Genomic DNA, 16924 nt, shown 5'->3' with positions numbered 1-16924 from the left:
TGAAATCCAAAAGCAACTTTAAAGCATCCGGATACAGCAACTAGAGTAGTTAACAACACGCATTGCCTGTTAGCATTTTCATGCCTGGCATGAATAGGCAATTTAGCATCAGAGAGTTAGCCTAGCCTAGCACAGCGAGGTATCAAAGTTGCTGATGAGACAGGACTATGATATTAGCACTGACTCAGTCCCGTTGTTTGACCCTCTCTTGCAGCCAAGGCCGGTGCAGGGGCTGGGAAAGAAGCAGCTGAGAAAAAGGTAGGTGATAACTGATGTGTGGACCAGAGGTCTGACCTCTGGAGTGACCTTGCGATACACAGCAGGCATCGATATATCTCAGTGCTTTACTTTACAGCTGCAAAGGACGTTCCAAACATGTCGGCTCAAATTTTACATAAACCTTTGCATCAACCATCTGTCTTCAACTGAATGCCCTAAAAACGGTTTTGCTCTGCAATTGCAGTACAGCACATCTGCATGTAAAGCCATTCACCAATCACAAACAGTATTTGACATTTGATTGATTTTAAGATTTTTACTGTTTACATTTTTTTTAATTGCTTAAATTGGTTTTAATTGTTTAAGTCTATATCGCTTATAGCTTTTTGTTAAGTTCCACCATCGTAATGCATTTCTTTAAATGTTTGTTTTCACTTTTGTCTTTTCCTTTGTGTTTCATAACACTTTTTTACCACCTTTGGTCACAAGACACCCAACGCCACCACACCTGCCAAAGCATCCACCCCCAAACGACCCTCCTCAGTCCAAACCACCCCCAGCAAAAAGCCTTGGTCCTCTTCCTCTGCCCCAGCCTGCAACACTAGCAGGCCCAGCTCAATATTTAAACCCAGTCCAGGCAGTGCAGGATCCAGAGAACCCAGGCCAAGGGTAAGTGACACATGGACAGGCCTCAACTTTGATCACTATCCCAGACCCAGGCCAACTTATCCATAGGCTCATAATGGTCAATGGCATTATGACTCGAATACTTCAAAGTTCCATGGTGTTTGAGGATCTTATGCAATGCCTCTCCTAAACCCGAAACACTCAGTCAGTTCTTTCCCAAATGAGTCAGGAGTCTTTTGGTTCAACACAGGTTCATCGCTTGTTGTGTAGTTTCTAGTTTTTCCCATTCTAGAAGTAACCGTGCTGTTTGGTTTCCAGACTGGAGATGGGAAGAGCACCAGGACACCAGGTGCTAAACCCCAGGGTGCTGGGACCAGGATGCAGACCAAGACCACTGCTGGAGGTCAGTCAGTACTCAGGGCATGTTCAACAGATGGTCAACTCTCAATGTGTTCCTTTATCTAAACTCGTACAGCAGCACCTACAACGCGAACAGATGCAATCACCATTAATCCATTGAGAGTTCCCCAATTCGAGAGAGGTTAACAAATGGAGTGTGAACAGAGATGAGAGAGCATGATAAGGATATGGTCAGACTCCATATCCCCATTGAAAAAGGTTCACCTACATTTGCCATCTCCAACACGTGGCAGCTTGACTACATTTACATCCCCAGCACGTTAGATGGTGTTGCCGCTGTTTGCTGTGCTCTCTTTGGAATGGAGTGATGGAGAGGAAAATGTCCCTAGAAGAGCAAAACACCTAGTTCAAATAATTTAACTTTTGCAGGTCTTGTTCCTGAAAACTTATTCTCAGGAGTACAACATAGATTGGAATAACCTCCATCCAAGATTATGTTTCTCCTAACCTTGTAGTGGATTCCCCCAAGACGCCCCAGAATCGTAGTGGCTACAGCAGCCCCAGCACACCCAAGTCCCCCGCCAGCCGGGAGGTGAAGAAGGTGGCGGTGGTGCGGACCCCTCCTAAATCCCCTGGGTCCATGAGGGGGCGCAGTCCGGTGCCCCTGGCCGCCCCCATGCCCGACCTGAAGAACGTCCGGTCAAAGATTGGCTCCACGGAGAACATCAAGCACTCGCCTGGTGGAGGACGGGTAAGGGCTTGAAACCATTTTCTTTCGTTTTTATGATATGTAGGGTTGAAGAATTCCAGAAACCTTCCCAAAGTGTGCAGGTTTTTCAGAAACCCAGGTAAGAGGGGAGGGAATCTGCCAACAGAAAATCCTCCAACCAGGATTTCTGAAAAACCCAGGAACTTCTGAAAAGTGGCCTGAAATGTACAACCCTAGTGCTGTTTTTCTTAGCTATCTTTCCCCCAAGCTTAAGTTGTTTATCACAGGCCGGAATCCACGTACTACTCCTTAACTCCAGTAATTGGCCTTTCAAAGCTTTTGTTCGAGTTGTGATCACAAATGGCTTTACGGTATATGTTGAATATGTCCAGAACAATAAAAAAAATGGTTTGTTCTGTATTAGTTCCTTGGATGTTGTAAGGACAACGCTTTCTCCCTCCTGACTCTTTCAGGTGCAAATAGTTGAGAAGAAGATGGATTTAAGTAACGTTCAGTCAAAGTGTGACTCCAAAGCCAATCTCAAGTATACCCCAGGAGGTGGCAATGTGAGTAACGCAGACGGCATGGCGGTCAAGAGACTGCAGACAGAGACATTACCCATTTCAGGACTCCTACAGTACACAAACCACAAACTTCCATAAAGACTGGTCACTTGATCATTGATCTGTAACTATTTTGAGATCAGTGCATGTCAGATATCCCTGACCTGTAAAATAAGGACATTGCCTCACGCCTGTAACTTCTGAGTGTGAGAAATCTAGCTATTGAATTGGTACCTGCAGTGCAGACACCAACCATGAACGCTGAGGCTGTCTTGTAGATAATCTGGTCTAAGTAAATTGTAAAATAGTAGTCAGCAGCATGGTCCACATCGCAGCCTTGCAGCTGCTGCAGCAACCTGCCAGAAAGATAATGTTGTTTTCGCCTCTCCTCTTCCAGATGCAAATTTGACATAAGAAGATCGAAGTGTCTAGTGTTCAGTCTAGGTGTGGCTCCAAAGATAATCTCAAGCATGTCCCCGGAGGTGGTAACGTGAGTAACTTGGGGATGAACTCATGGCTTGGTCTTGAGTCTTCCTGCAATTAGGACCAGATCATGGCTTTGGCCAGGACATAAAGGCTATTCCTCCTCCACTCTCCGCTCCTCCTATACTTAAAGGAAATGAGGACTTCAGTAGTTTATAGCTAGATAAGTAACTATCATTCTGTAAACTTAAGTTTGAGGAGTTTACAGGCTGATAGGTTAAGTTTGTTTTCTTCATTTTTGTTCAATTTACTCTCCAAAATAGAAGAGTAGCATCTGAGGCTAAATCTTACTTGCATCAACTTTCTGTAGAGGGCAACAACAAAAAACACCCAGAAGGCCAAGATAAAGACCTAACCAATCTCTTTAAAAAAACGTTGATTTCATTAAACTGCAATGGGACACTGGTTTAAGGTTAGGACGTGGCAGGGACAGGTGCGTCGTACCTCGGCCCCTTTGAGTCCCTGAAAACGGATGCATGAGTAAGGCATTACAGGGGGCAGGGCATCCTTGCCTGGAGATGCCGTTGCCAAGTTTGTGTTTTTGGTCTGTCTGCCCTAGATCTGTCTCCTCAAATGTGTCTCCAATAACCCGTTTGATGCACCCCAATGGCTCTTGTAGTCTCAAAATCCAATATACGGTTCAGCGTCTTGAGCTGAAAACCTCGACATCAGTGCTGTTGTTACCTTGCATGACATGGATGACTTGAATGCAGTAGTGATGTGACAAAGTAGAATGTTATTGTCGTCGGTGTGTCCGTCCATTGACTTATAATGGTGGCATGGTTCTCCAGGTTGGTGTATGACCGTGAGCATGCAGTCTCAGCGGGCAAAATTTGGGACGGTAAATCCAAATTACGTCATTCTCTGGTTCTAAAAATGTCTGATTACAGCCAGTTAAAATCATCTCGTTCATGACAATATCAAGATGTCTGGGAAAGAGGTCATATTTTGGTTATCTGGTCAGATAATCCATTAAATGCATCTTTTAGCTAAAAAAAGATGTCTACACACATTATTATAATCAGAATACAACCTGACCATGATGTCACAAAAGACAGAATGACGTTGACCATTACAACCAGTTTTGCCCGTTGGGCTCAACCTGAATCCTGTCAATTGTGATATTAACCTCCAACTCATTGTCCCCTCCGCCACCACCCATCAACATCTGTCAATCAATACTGTCTATACTATATAATCTACAAATCAAGACAGCATGGCATTAGGAAAACCACTGTATAACTATGATGTATTTGTTTATATAGGCCATAACTAGTGAGCTCTGTAATACATTGTTGGTGCCGTCTAAGTAGATATGTAAGATTCAACTCTTACAACAGTAATGATGAGGCCAGTTTGTTTATAGTGGTACGGGTAAGTGGCTAGTGATTGGGCTGCACTGAGTTGGATGTGGCTGCAGCGTTGCAGTCCTGCTGTCGTTGTGTCTGCTTGGAGAAACAGGGCTGGGCTTCTGTTCAGTGTAGATAATAATGTGATGAAAGCCTGGCTCTCTATGCAGCAATGGCACCACCATGTGTCTGTACTGTGTAAATACATGTTCAAACTGCATACCAGAAAATAGCTGCATGTTTGGATGTGTATATGTTTGGGTATGCAGACAAGTGGGGTATGGTTGAAAAAAAAAAACAGAAATATTAATAAAAAAAATATAGGCATATTGTTTATTTTATTCAAGAGTTTCGCTTTGGGGATTTGATTTTGTCTAGATTGTTGTGTAGACTTGTTTTAAATCATGGATGGGGTGATTTTATGAGAGCTCTGGTCATTTTAATTTCATATTCATGTATATTTCTTGTATTATTTAGCCATTTACTTCTATAAACATTGGCTCAAATTATAACATTGTTGTTTTCATGAATGCCATTCATTTTGTGATTACCTTCATCCTCCTGATAATCAGGTATCCTGCCTCGTTTCTCAGGAAGAAATAAGTGGGGGAATGTGTAGTAGAGAATATTCCTGTGAAAAATCGAATGGAAAAAAAAAAGGTGAAGGCCTGGTAATCCAATCACCTAATCAAATATTTATCCTTACTTACAAGACGTGGGTTAAACTGGGTTAGAAAACAGCATTGTATCGTCATAGTTTCTAGGGATGTAACGAAACATCTCTGCAATGTTCCCAAGAGGGCCTTTGCATCCAAATTTGAGACCAAGTTCTCTCATTTAGATTCAAATTTCATATGGCGGGATTTTTGATAAAGCTGACTGAATTCCCTGAAATATTCTAGCTATCTTTTCATTTTTAAGGAATTTCTCATGTGTGGGTGCAATCGAATAACCCCTCTTTCCCTTTTCCAACCAACATCTATTAAGGACAATGCTAGAAGCAAGTCTATTCAGGAAGCCATTCATGGCAGTGTCCTTGCATGTGACTGATGCTGACTCATTCTATTCTGTCTCCTCGCATCGCCCAACAATGACCACTCCTCTGGTCTAATTCTATCAGTGGTCTGATGATCTCCTTTGTTGTTTCTCCCCATTGCCATATCTAGGTTCAAATTACTCACAAAAAGATTGACCTAAGCAACGTACAGTCAAAGTGTGGATCGAAGGCCAACATTCACCACAAACCAGGTAACTTACGTACAAAATACAACCTTTAGTGACTGAAATGAAAAAACATGCAACAGATGGTCTATACTCAGCCATATCGAGAAATATATAAAATAATTGTTTTATGTGCTCCCTGACGAATGTGAAATACAGGAAAATGTGTTGAAAATACCCTTTGTCAATCTTTACCACTGCAATGGTCTTCATTAGGTGGAGGCAATGTGGAGATCAAATCTGAGAAGTTGGACTTCAAGGTTCAGTCTAAGATTGGATCAATGGACAACGTTGGTCATGTGGCTGGAGGTGGCGGGAGGAAGGTAAACAAACAGACTCACTATCTCTAATGTCCGAATTGACACACACTTATTTCAAAACAATACTTTCCTGTTTCAATCTTTAAAAAAACAACTGTACAAACCTATAACAATCAATTACTAATTTCTATTCTGAAATACTGAATTATTCTGCCGAATTCTGGAGTCCGCACTCTCTCTGTCTTCAAATCTCGTAAATCTAAACTAAATGATCAAACTCCTCTCGCTTGGCAAACTGAGCATGCTGTGAGACTTGCTTGTAAACATTTCTAAAATGTGATGCAAAAGAGCGATTAACACAGGGTCACATTGACTACTAAGTAGGCCTGTCTCTCTGCATTGCCAATAGGCATACGCCTAAGTTTGTCATTTACTTGTCATGTACTTACAAAAAGTTTATTTACAAACATTTTTTAATATAAAGCATAACAATAGATCATAAATATATTTGATTGCAAATAGACTTCCCTCAAGGTAACTGATCCCTGTTTAAAAAAACAAAACTCAACCTCACATAGTACATGAAGGCCAATTTTAAAGTCAATACAGTAAAAAGCTGAGGTAGTATTTTCCCTAATCTTGGTACCCAGACCCAAATGAGATGCTCAATATTTTAATTGTTAAGCCTATGACAAGAGATGATATTTTCCCAACTCTGGCAACCCATTCTCCTGCTCTCCTTCCTCTTCTCTTTGCCCAGCATGTTTGGGTGGCAGCAGCTCTTCTCATTTAGCCTGTGAACCAGTCTCTTTAGCTAATACACTCCATGTTATGTGCCAAAAGAGTGGCCTTTCTGCCATATTCAAATATGATCATTCTATCATTAATGAGCTCGAGGAAAACGGAGGATTTGATCCTGATTCGTTCACCCTCAGAGCTATCCTCCAATCACAACTATTGTGCAAATATTTTAACTTTTTTTTCTCCACAGAACACGTGAGTAGGGTCTATCTGCAGACTGGGTACTACATGCCACGCCCACTACATGCTGCGCCCACAACGCCCCACTTACTACATGCCACGCCCACTGCCATTAAGGCGGTTGCTAGCTAGCTAGGAGACCGGCAGTTGAGAGGAACACGCTTGTTAGAAATAGAAAAGCATCCTGGTAGCTATTGCTGAAGAAAAACATCAAGACAAAGTAGCTGCTTTACAAGTGGGATGCACTGTTGAGCACTACATCCCGAGGGGTTTGTGCTGATTGTACGGAGATTATGACAGCCGGTTAAATGGCGTCCCTTGACAAGGCAAGAACAAGATGTCAGGAGAAGTGCACTATTGTCATAAGGAGATAATATGGAGCAGGAATGGAGGGAAAAAGAGAGGCAGAGGAGAGAGGGAGGAAGAGGGTGACCTTGAGTTGTTTAAAAATGGCAGGAAAAAGGAGAAGTTGGTTAAAGAAAAAAGTTAGAAAGTGTAAGCAGAGTGAGTTGAAGACCGGATGAGAAATGGAAGTGAATGAGGGCAAAGTATCGGAGGTGGTAGGTGTGATTTAGGTTCTCAGAGCCCAAGGCTTGCACCGAGGGTCAGGATAAAGATGAGTCTGTGACAGTAGGAGTGAAGTATTTGTTGTAATTTTTTATTTTATTTTTGAGAGAAAAATAAATTCAGCTGAGTATAAGGGAATTATACCCCAGTCTAGTAGGTGGCGTTAATGCAACATTTATTGGATGCCAACCAGCAGTTATTTTAACATTATGGCGAGGATAATCACTACCCGGTAGTGCTTGGCAAGTGGGGGAGAATGACACTGTACCAGTGTTCTAGCTAGCTACTTCCCTCACCATATCGTAAACTGAACTGGTGGAAAGCAGTGCTCGGCAGGCGGGGTCGAAGGACAGTGTACCGGCCCCCTTCTTAGGTGGGGGTTTCCGGCGGACGGCATCCAACATTGATGCATTACCGCCACCTACTGTGCTGAAGTGTGTGCCAGTGACAGCGTTAGCAGCCGCAGTGGGCGTGGCATGTAGTAACCTCAGTCTGCTGATAGACACTATTGGAACACATTGGTATCCGGTTGTTTGTCCAGACGAAACTAGTCAGTCAAAAGTTGCTAGCTCATGTCTAAATTCTCAAACTAAGTACTGCAATTCCAACCACAAAATAGATTTTAATCTTCAAATTACAACAACTTGCCTAGCTAACAGCTAAATATTTGTTTTTGTTATTAAATTATATTTTTGAGGATCCCCATGTTCTTATGGAAAATATTATTTCCAACAACTAATGAGCAACTCCGCCGTAAATCTAGCGCATATTTGAATGTTGAGATTGCCGAAAGGCGGGTCTCTTTGGCAATGAGAGTGCCAAGGAGTGGAATGTTAGCTAAAGAGACTGATACTCAGACTACCTCTCTCTCTCTGATTCCAAGTTGGCACTGCAGACCAATCACTTGCTCAGCTCATTCAACTACAATTTTTCTTTTTAGTTTAAAGAACTTGCATGTATTTTTTTTTTTTGTACAGACTCTTTCTTTCTATATAAATATATATATATATATATATTACACACACACACACAGTTGGAAGTCGGAAGTTTACTTACTCCTTAGCCAAATACATTTAAACTCAGTTTCACAATTCCTGACATTTAATCCTCGTAAAAATTCCCTGTCTTAGGCCAGTTAGGATCATCACTTTATTTTAAGAATGTGAAATGTCAGAATAATAGCAGAGAGAATGATTTATTTCAGCTTTTATTTCTTTCATCACATTCCCAGTGGGTCAGAAGTTTATATACACTCAATTAGTACTTGGTAACATTGCCTTTAAATTGTTTAACTTGGGTCAAATGTTTCAGGTAGTCTTCCACAAACTTCCCACAATAAGTTGGGTGAATTCTGGCCCATTCCTCCTGACAGAGTTAGTGTAACTGAGTCAGGTTTGTAAGGTCTCCTTGCTCGCACACGCTTTTTCAAATCTGCCCACAAATGTTCCATAGGATTGAGGTCAGGTCTTTGTGATGGCCACTCTAATACCTTGACTCTGTTGTCCTTAAGCCATTTTGCCACAACTTTGGAAGTATGCTTGGGGTCATTTGGAAGACCCATTTGCGACCAACCTTTAACTTCCTGGCTGATGTCTTGAGATGTGGCTCCAATATATCCACAATTTTCCTGCCTTCATTGAAATGAAGGCCTAAATTCCCCTTTAAAAACATGCATGCACCCACACATGCACCCAAATACACAGCATGTCCATAGGACTCCACACACTATCAAGAGGGAGATTTGTATATCTTTAACCAGAAGAGGGCATTAACACAAAGTCAAGAGCCTTTCAAACAACAGCATCACTGGTCCTGTGTTCAGTCATATCCACATCCTCTGTTCGCCATACTACATTATGATGTCATCACATAGAAAGTACAATACTGGATTTGTTCTGATTTGACTTCCACTCATCCCAGATGCAGATTAAGCCTAGTCCTTGACTAGAATACATTTTTAATGGAAATTCTCCATTTAGAATACATTTTATTCCATGACTAAGCTTAATTAACGGGAAACTTGGCCCTGAAGGTTTACACACATACAATCCATGAATGATGCATAATTACACATGGAAGATTTCGCTCATCACTCCAGGTGCCCATGACTGGCATTCACACCTAATGTATCACTCCTGCAGATTGAAAGCCACAAATTGAGTTTCCGTGAGACGGCGAAGGCCCGCACCGACCACGGAGCGGAGATTGTCCCCGTGGAGATCATCACAGGCGGCTCACCCGCCCATCTTCTCAGCAACGTGTCGTCCCCCGGAAGCCAGAACATGACAGAGACGCCGCCGCTATCCATGCTTGCAGACCAGGTCTCCGCCTCCCTCGCCAAGCAAGGCCTGTGATTCGACAACGACCCTCCCTGAAAAAAAAGCATTGTAGGATACCAAGGGAACCAACCGCCAGATAAAAAAAGAGAAACGAAGAGAAAAAGAAGCACCTCACTCAGTCTCTCCCTTCTTCCTCGAAATTCAAATTCGCTCGCAGGATTTTGCCGACATGGGATATCAGTCAGGGCAAAGTGCTCCGTTTAATGAACAGCTGTTTATGGTCTTGATAGTTAGGTAGACACAGGTCATGAAAACATATACGTGAAAGAAAAGCAACATTATTATTATTATATACCCATAAACTCGCAGCCCGGTCTTCTTATAAAAGACATTTGCCCTACTTTCCATTTAACAGTGCAATTAATTGGGCTGCTCATTTTGAACGCAAAGGTTCGCATGAAAATATTGCGCATTGCCACCCTGTGGATGTTTGAATATGCTAATTTAGGCCTTCAAAATGTGAAGTAGCCAAAGACTCGACTCTTTTTTTCAACTAGAAAAGGTCAGCTAAATTAAAGTGACACCGTACTATACCATTCAAACGATGTCAAGTGCCAAAAAGACCGCTGCCCTTTCGTGCTTAAATCACTCTGATATTCCCCAGTTGAGAAATCCGCGAAGATTTATTTACGGCATTCTGAAATACGAACGTTGTCGTAAACAGTTGCTGTGATGTAATGAATGGCGTGTAAGTAAGGCACATTGACTCTGCCTTTGAGATGATTAAAATAGACATCGTTTGTGAAATTATAAAATAAACTGTTTATGAGAAAACACCCAAAGTATTTGACTTGGAGTTAAAGCCCATGTCCTGTTCAAAACATTTCAAGGATCCCATTGCTGAGCAATTGAAAGCAATGAAGGAATCAATTAATTATGATTTAATGGAGTAATTGGGCTACATGGTGCATACAACGTCAATCAATTGGATAAGATTGCTAATTTTGAAGTTTTTTATGTTTGTATGGTATAGTCTACGTGCTGGTATGTTGGTGGTATATCATCAATCCTAGGTTTGAGAAATGTATAAATGCCTATTGGGAATATATGGACTGATTCCTTATCATAAACAGATCAAATTTGCCACACAGTTGAAAAAAAAGTGCCTAGCAATGGCTTATAAATTCACTGCTCATATCTAGTCAACAGAATAGTTAACGGTACATCCATACATCCATAACAATTACGGAACATTAATAACAAATTGTGATTATAGTATTTAATGAATGCATAAGAAATGCTTGCCTGGCTACCCAAACTCCTTGCTCCTGCCAAACATCATGCCCATGGACATTAGTTTCTTCTCAGCAGTGAGTCTGTATTTGAGTAACTCCCCTCCGATTTCTAGAATGGAAATCCATTCTAGACCATCTGATTGGGCAAGAGCCAAAACACACCTGGGTATAGGGTCATTTTGAAGATTCGTCATTGGCTTTGATACTCTGATTGGTTAGAGATGACCCAATCGCTGATGACTTTGTTTTGTACAACACCTCTGATTTTGTCACCACAAACGACTTGAATGATGGCTGTCTCTGACTGACATATGTAGGAACTATAGAGCAGAGGAAGAATTCAGTTTGAGTGGTCAGGCAGTAGAAATGCCACTGCATACCCACAACACACATGCCTAGACAATAGTCTTGATTTTCCCTGCATGAAATTCTAAAGCCGGACATAGGTTGCGTTCCAAACCTCTACCCTACTCCCGAAGTGTGCACTTGCACACTCTCTCTCTCTTGTCAGAGATGATCATCCCCTACCTACCCACAGCGCACCACTTACGTAGCGAATTTTAACTAAAGTAAATATTTCTTCGCAATGATCGAGCACCATTTTTTTTAGTAGATCAAAACTTATGTTGCGCACTTTCTTTCCTACTAGTAGCCCTATTATGTGGATGTAAGACATATTAAAATGATATTTACGAATGCTTGTAGATGCACCTGCTGACACCCCCTGTTATTCTTTTATTTTAATTTTTTACTCCAGACCCTCACGATGCATTCTTGTTTTTGCAAGGTAGTTTTTACACACTGAAGTTCTCAAGTTGACCACTACTACATGTGTGGCAATGATAACTGGATGGCTTTCCTCCTCATTCCTCATGGTCAACATGAACAATATGTACTGTGCTGAACACATATAAAGTGTGTTAAGCGGATTATATTAATTGTTACGATTGAACAAATCTGTTCAAAGTAAGATATGTTTGCATATTAGCCCAAAAATACTCAAATCAAATGTTATTTGTCACATACTTCATAAACAGGTGTAGACTAACAGTGAAATGCTTACTTATGAGCCCTTCCCAGAAAAATAATAAGGAATAAACACACAATGAGTAACGATAACTTGACTATATACACAGGGTACCAGTACCGAGTTGATGTGCAGGGGTACAAGGAAATTGAGGTAGATTTGTACATGTAGGTAGGGATACTAAGACTGATATTCACGTTAGTCCACATATCCTTTTAGACGATTGTAGAAAAGCTACCATAAAACAACCCTATGCTCTTTGTGTGTGGTGAATGATGTTACGCAAAAGTGTGAGGCTGTTTTTTCCCAAATGGGTCTTATTTCGAAGCGTCATATCACTCTTCTAGTTTTTCCAAGTAACCGCAAGTGACTCTGAAGGAGTGGTTTACTCCTGAAAGGACGGCATAACCTCAAGTTTATAACTCATTAAACGTTTTCTTAAAAATGACTGACATTTTAAGCAAACTGATAATTGTACTGTAGTTAAATATGCCGTGACAAGAGGGGGAGAAAGTTGGTGCAAAGGGTGTTGTAGGCCTAGGACTTAATGTCATTTAACTTAAGGGAAAGGAAAGAACGTGGAAAAGACAGGGTAATTTGGGGCTTTTTCAGTGCAGTAAAAAAAGGGAGCAATGATACAAGTTATCTAGCTTCTCTCCATGATCCCATGTCCTGTTTTTGTTTCTCCTTCTCTGCTGAGTTTGCAGTTTTATCTTGACAGTTGTGATTGTCCTTATTGTGATGTGCATTTTATTAATATTTGGTTTACACTGATAACTTGTTGCTGTAAATGTTGGATTAGGAAATAAAGTCAGTATTGGAAGAGCAATGTTAAAGGTTTCTTCTTTCCATTACATTTGTGAAGACACTAAGGAGTGATGGTGATTCAAAGAATGACAGGGGTATTTCCTGTCAAACTGACCTCGTTTGTGAAATATGCGAGGGCTTTCCACATGTCGAATTTACAAGATCATAGGGAACACAAGGACACAGTTGATACAATATAATTCACTTTTATTTTGAGAAGCACAAACGCTGCCTGCCCGTCGGATTCATCAAACATACACTTTTTTTGTTTGTTGCCTCTGCATAAAGAAAAGTTCAATATTTTGTACTTGTCGTGTCTTCTCCCTATACAATCAGGACAGCTACAGCCTGAACGTCAAACAGTTAAGTTATTTACAAAATATACTTTTTGTACAAACTATTACATGCTAAAGGATATACCAGACTCACCCACCCCCACACACCACGTTGGAAAGTATGAAAATAGCCCAGACAATACAATATCTGTTTAACGCTAGTCAAACCTTCTTGTACATCGAAACAGTTTCTGGTGGGTCCTCTGATCCCCACTCGCAGACAAACCATAGTTGATCATGATTCATGACGGGGACTTCTGTGAGGAGAAATAAGGGATAGGGACAGGCATCGATGGTCCCTAGAAATTGAGTCAGGTTTGTCTTTTGGTCAGTCTGTCTGGACCGACCAAGAGCACAGACTCTTATGGGAGAATGATTCAAAGGATTCACCAGTGAAGACCTCACATTACCTCCTCGCAATGACAGACAGCAGAATCAAGGAAACGTGTGGAGACAATAAAGGCTCAAATGAACAGTGATCTGAAGGATTTCCCCCCGCCCACACACTTATTTTTTTTCTTAGACTCAAACATGACATGATTAGCAGTAATTGGAACAAGAGCAGGGTATTGGTTGGGGCTAACATGTGGTTTTAACTTAGTGACCCAGTAGAAACGGCCAGGCGGAGGGAGGGTTGGTGAGATGGGCATGGTCAAAGTGACTCCACAACTGATAAATCCCGACATAGCCTCCTGTGTGTGTGATGGCCACAGCCTTCTGACTTAAAGTGATTCAAAAATAAAAAGCCTTTTTAGATGGAGAGATTCGTCTAGAGGCTTTCTGTACAATGCTCCACTTCATCTGCTGGGAGGGACACAGCAGGGGGTGCTGGGAACTAGGGCAGCCGACTGGGCCGTGTTCAGTATGCACCAAACGGAATATAACGGGCAGGGACTACCTGGACTTTAAAAAAAATCCATTACACAACATTTTCCATTTGTCTGCTCTAATGAACAACCCAAACTTGGGAGTTTTCTTTTGCATTGTTACATGAAAAGCATGTGACATTTGAACTCCCAAAAAGATTTTAATCCAATTGTGGAACTGCATTGACAATCCAACATTGACATTATCTGCCTTGTGCAATTCCAAAAAACAGTGACACAGGAAGGAGATTAATTAGGTACATTTACATATTTTTCCCTAATTTGTCTCACGTTCTCTTTTACTATACCAAGTGACATGCAAATTGCATGGCAATTATGCATTACAAGCTGGAAACGTTGCATCGGATGTGAACTACGCCAACCCGTGTCAATAGCTAGGATACAGAAATTTAAAATAGAGAGAATAATGAAGGGCCTTGAGTCAAGATAAAGCCAAAATACTACATTCAAAAACATAGGAGCTTTCTTTGTAATTGGAACCTGACTGCACGCTTTAGTGATTTCTTGCACATTCTCCAAACCAATCAGAAAAGCGTGAAATAACCGCACGCACACCACAAAGAAAATGAAGACAGAAATTCAATATGCACACAGTTGAACACTCATATCAACTCCATTTCTATAGAATCATTCCTATGTAGGAGAGGTGATGCATTTTTTTTCCTGTCGTTAAATTAGTTCACATGCCCCACATGATTATTTGTTTCACTTTGGTTTATTTGATTGAATGATTTATTCAAACTCGTGTAATATCATATTGAGGGCGGTGTTACTTGCCGTGCTAAAATGATTTTATACACCGACCACAACCACTTGTTCCATCAGTCTATGTGACGGGGTTGAAAGGAAATATCTTATTAAACCTATATGTATAAAACAACTATACCAATGCAGACAAACAGATGAACGAAAAGCAGACAGACATCAAGGAAAATGGCAAACAGATTACTACAACAGCTCTGTGAAACAAGTGCTGAAAGGAACATTGCAGGTTCACGCCAATTCTCTGGGGAGGGACAAATATTAGGTTGATTTAAGGTGACACAACATAACAAGCTATGACAACAAGGCATTGCTGTTTTTTGTTTTACTCCATTTTAAAACTGACACGGGGAAGGGGAAAAGAAAGCTACAAAGGTACACACACTGCCTGAGTGGCTGCTTAGCCCTCAGCCCATTGGCCCAGAAACAGGAAGCAACTCTATATGCCCTGCTTATCACAAATTTTACTTTCAGTTTAATTGCTCTCCTTTTTTCATTCACTTTTATATATATTTATTCATTTCAGTGAGCAAGAAAAGAACAAAACGGATTTCTGACGGGGGGCTCGGTCTATGTTCACTAAAAACTGTGAAAGAATTTGACTGATGTTTGAATATCAAACAACAGGAGTCCATTATTCCATTGTTGATGTAGTTCTTGTTTTGAGTCTTGTGAAAGAAAAAAAGTGTTGAGTCCTTTATGCAGTGAGAGCCTTCATTCATCGGTGGGAGGGTCTGGTGAGAGTGGTGGTGAGGGTGGTGGTGGAGGGGGCTTTCTGCTTGCTGCTGTCGTCAGGGGGAAGGAGCGGCGAGGGGGGACCCCCGGTGTCGGACTCGGACCTGGACGAGCCCGTCTTGCAACCGGAGATGTGGCGCATGGTTCTATAGGGGCGCTCCTCGGCGTTCCCTGGCTGCTCCTCGGGCTCCAGAGGCGGGTCGCTCTCCAGGGGGAAGCTCCTCCGGTCCCACGGGTGTACTGGGATGGGAACCTGGAGAGGGAGAGAGGAAACTTCCGTCAGAGACCACACCACTTAACACAGGGCTATCACCCACTTATCACAAAGATTAAATCGGTCTTGTCTGTGTACATTTATCCCCAAAAGGCCAGGTGTCTTCTCATATATCCTCTACAATCTGCCACGGTATTCACAAAGACGGCATACACACTGATTAAACAGCTGAAGTGTGTGAACGCGTGTATAGTACGGAAGTGTTTGCGGTATTGGGAGCCTACCAGTTCTTCGTAGGTGCCTTCAGGTGTGGAGCAGCGTGTGTCTTCGTTGGAGAGCAGGCGGTGGGAGTCCCTGGAGCCTATAGGGGTGTAGGAGTACCCTCCCGCTGTGTAACACCCTGGGGTGTAAGGGTAGGATAGCAGGTCGGGGCTGGCCGGGGAGCAGGGGGAGGCGGCACTGCCGTAGTCCTGCAGGGCGTGGAAGTGGGCTGTGTCTGGGGAGGAGGGCTGCGGCGTGGAAGGGTTGGTGCTGCTCAGTAGGGGAGTAGTGCGACCATCCAACCGTCCACTGACATACGAACTGGAAGGGGTTTGGGGGGAGAGAGGGGAGTTAACTTGACATGGAGAACAGAAACGAAGTCTTCAGCTAGACCTCAATTGAACAGAAAGGAGAATAGCCTTAAGTAGAGAAACCTATCATCTAGATTCTAGAAGGCCAAAGGTCAAATAGGTGCGGATAATATTTTTCCTGTTTCACCTAATGTACAAGTGGGTAACCTGTATGAGTGTATGAATTAATTTTTTTTATGCATATCCCAACTCCGAGACACCCTAGGAGAGTGGGGTCAAGGCCAGGGATCACGGCGACGCTCAAGGGCACATCGTCAGATGTTTCTCCTAATCCGCTCGGGGATCTGAGTACCAGCGACCTGGCCCAGCACTCTTAACCGCTAGGCTATTTGCCAAGGTGTTCCCTGTGCTGCACTGCAGTATAACGTGCTGGATCTGGCTATTCTAGGTAGAAACGACAGTGCAAGAATGTCAAGTTTCCGAGATAAGAGAATCACAATCAATATGCAGCTCAGAACCTCATCTCTGCTACAGATCACACCAAAAAGACTGGTTCGTGGATTAATAAACAAATGAGAAAAACCTCCACATACACTGCTTCTTGGAAAAACTATGGGGAGTGGGTGGATTGGGGCAGACCTTTGGGGGGGTCTTGAATTGGGGCAGCCCATT

The 16924-nt window shown here is 42.2% G+C and overlaps 2 protein-coding genes across 11 annotated transcripts in view; one reads left to right on the top strand and one right to left on the bottom strand.

The window, feature by feature from the left end:
• Window positions 1–12765, top strand: part of LOC112225897 (microtubule-associated protein tau) — a 40871-nt gene extending 28106 nt beyond the window's left edge. For 5 of the 7 annotated variants that reach the window (XM_024390024.2, XM_024390020.2, XM_024390023.2 and 2 more), the window contains 8 exons: window positions 215–258; window positions 709–888; window positions 1165–1249; window positions 1722–1957; window positions 2389–2481; window positions 5477–5558; window positions 5748–5854; window positions 9481–12765. In XM_024390024.2, coding sequence (XP_024245792.1) covers window positions 215–258; window positions 709–888; window positions 1165–1249; window positions 1722–1957; window positions 2389–2481; window positions 5477–5558; window positions 5748–5854; window positions 9481–9693 — 1040 coding nt within the window. In that variant the 3' untranslated portion in view covers window positions 9694–12765. The remainder of the gene's footprint in view (window positions 1–214; window positions 259–708; window positions 889–1164; window positions 1250–1721; window positions 1958–2388; window positions 2482–5476; window positions 5559–5747; window positions 5855–9480) is intronic. The other 2 variants (XM_024390025.2, XM_024390026.2) reach the window with 2 other exon arrangements.
• Window positions 12766–12937: 172 nt separating this feature from the next.
• The window catches only part of LOC112225896 (KAT8 regulatory NSL complex subunit 1), a 72168-nt gene continuing 68181 nt past the window's right edge, over window positions 12938–16924 (bottom strand). For all 4 annotated transcript variants that reach the window (XM_024390015.2, XM_024390018.2, XM_024390019.2 and 1 more), the window contains 2 exons: window positions 15965–16262; window positions 12938–15719 (listed from right to left, as the gene is read on the bottom strand). In XM_024390015.2, the coding sequence (XP_024245783.2) occupies window positions 15450–15719; window positions 15965–16262 (568 nt within the window). In that variant the 3' untranslated portion in view covers window positions 12938–15449. The remainder of the gene's footprint in view (window positions 15720–15964; window positions 16263–16924) is intronic.

This window comes from Oncorhynchus tshawytscha, linkage group LG27 (assembly GCF_018296145.1).
Source record: "Oncorhynchus tshawytscha isolate Ot180627B linkage group LG27, Otsh_v2.0, whole genome shotgun sequence".
Lineage (NCBI taxonomy): Eukaryota > Metazoa > Chordata > Actinopteri > Salmoniformes > Salmonidae > Oncorhynchus > Oncorhynchus tshawytscha.
The sequence above is the reverse complement of the archived record's forward strand: the minus strand, read 5'-3'. Positions and strand labels throughout refer to the sequence as shown.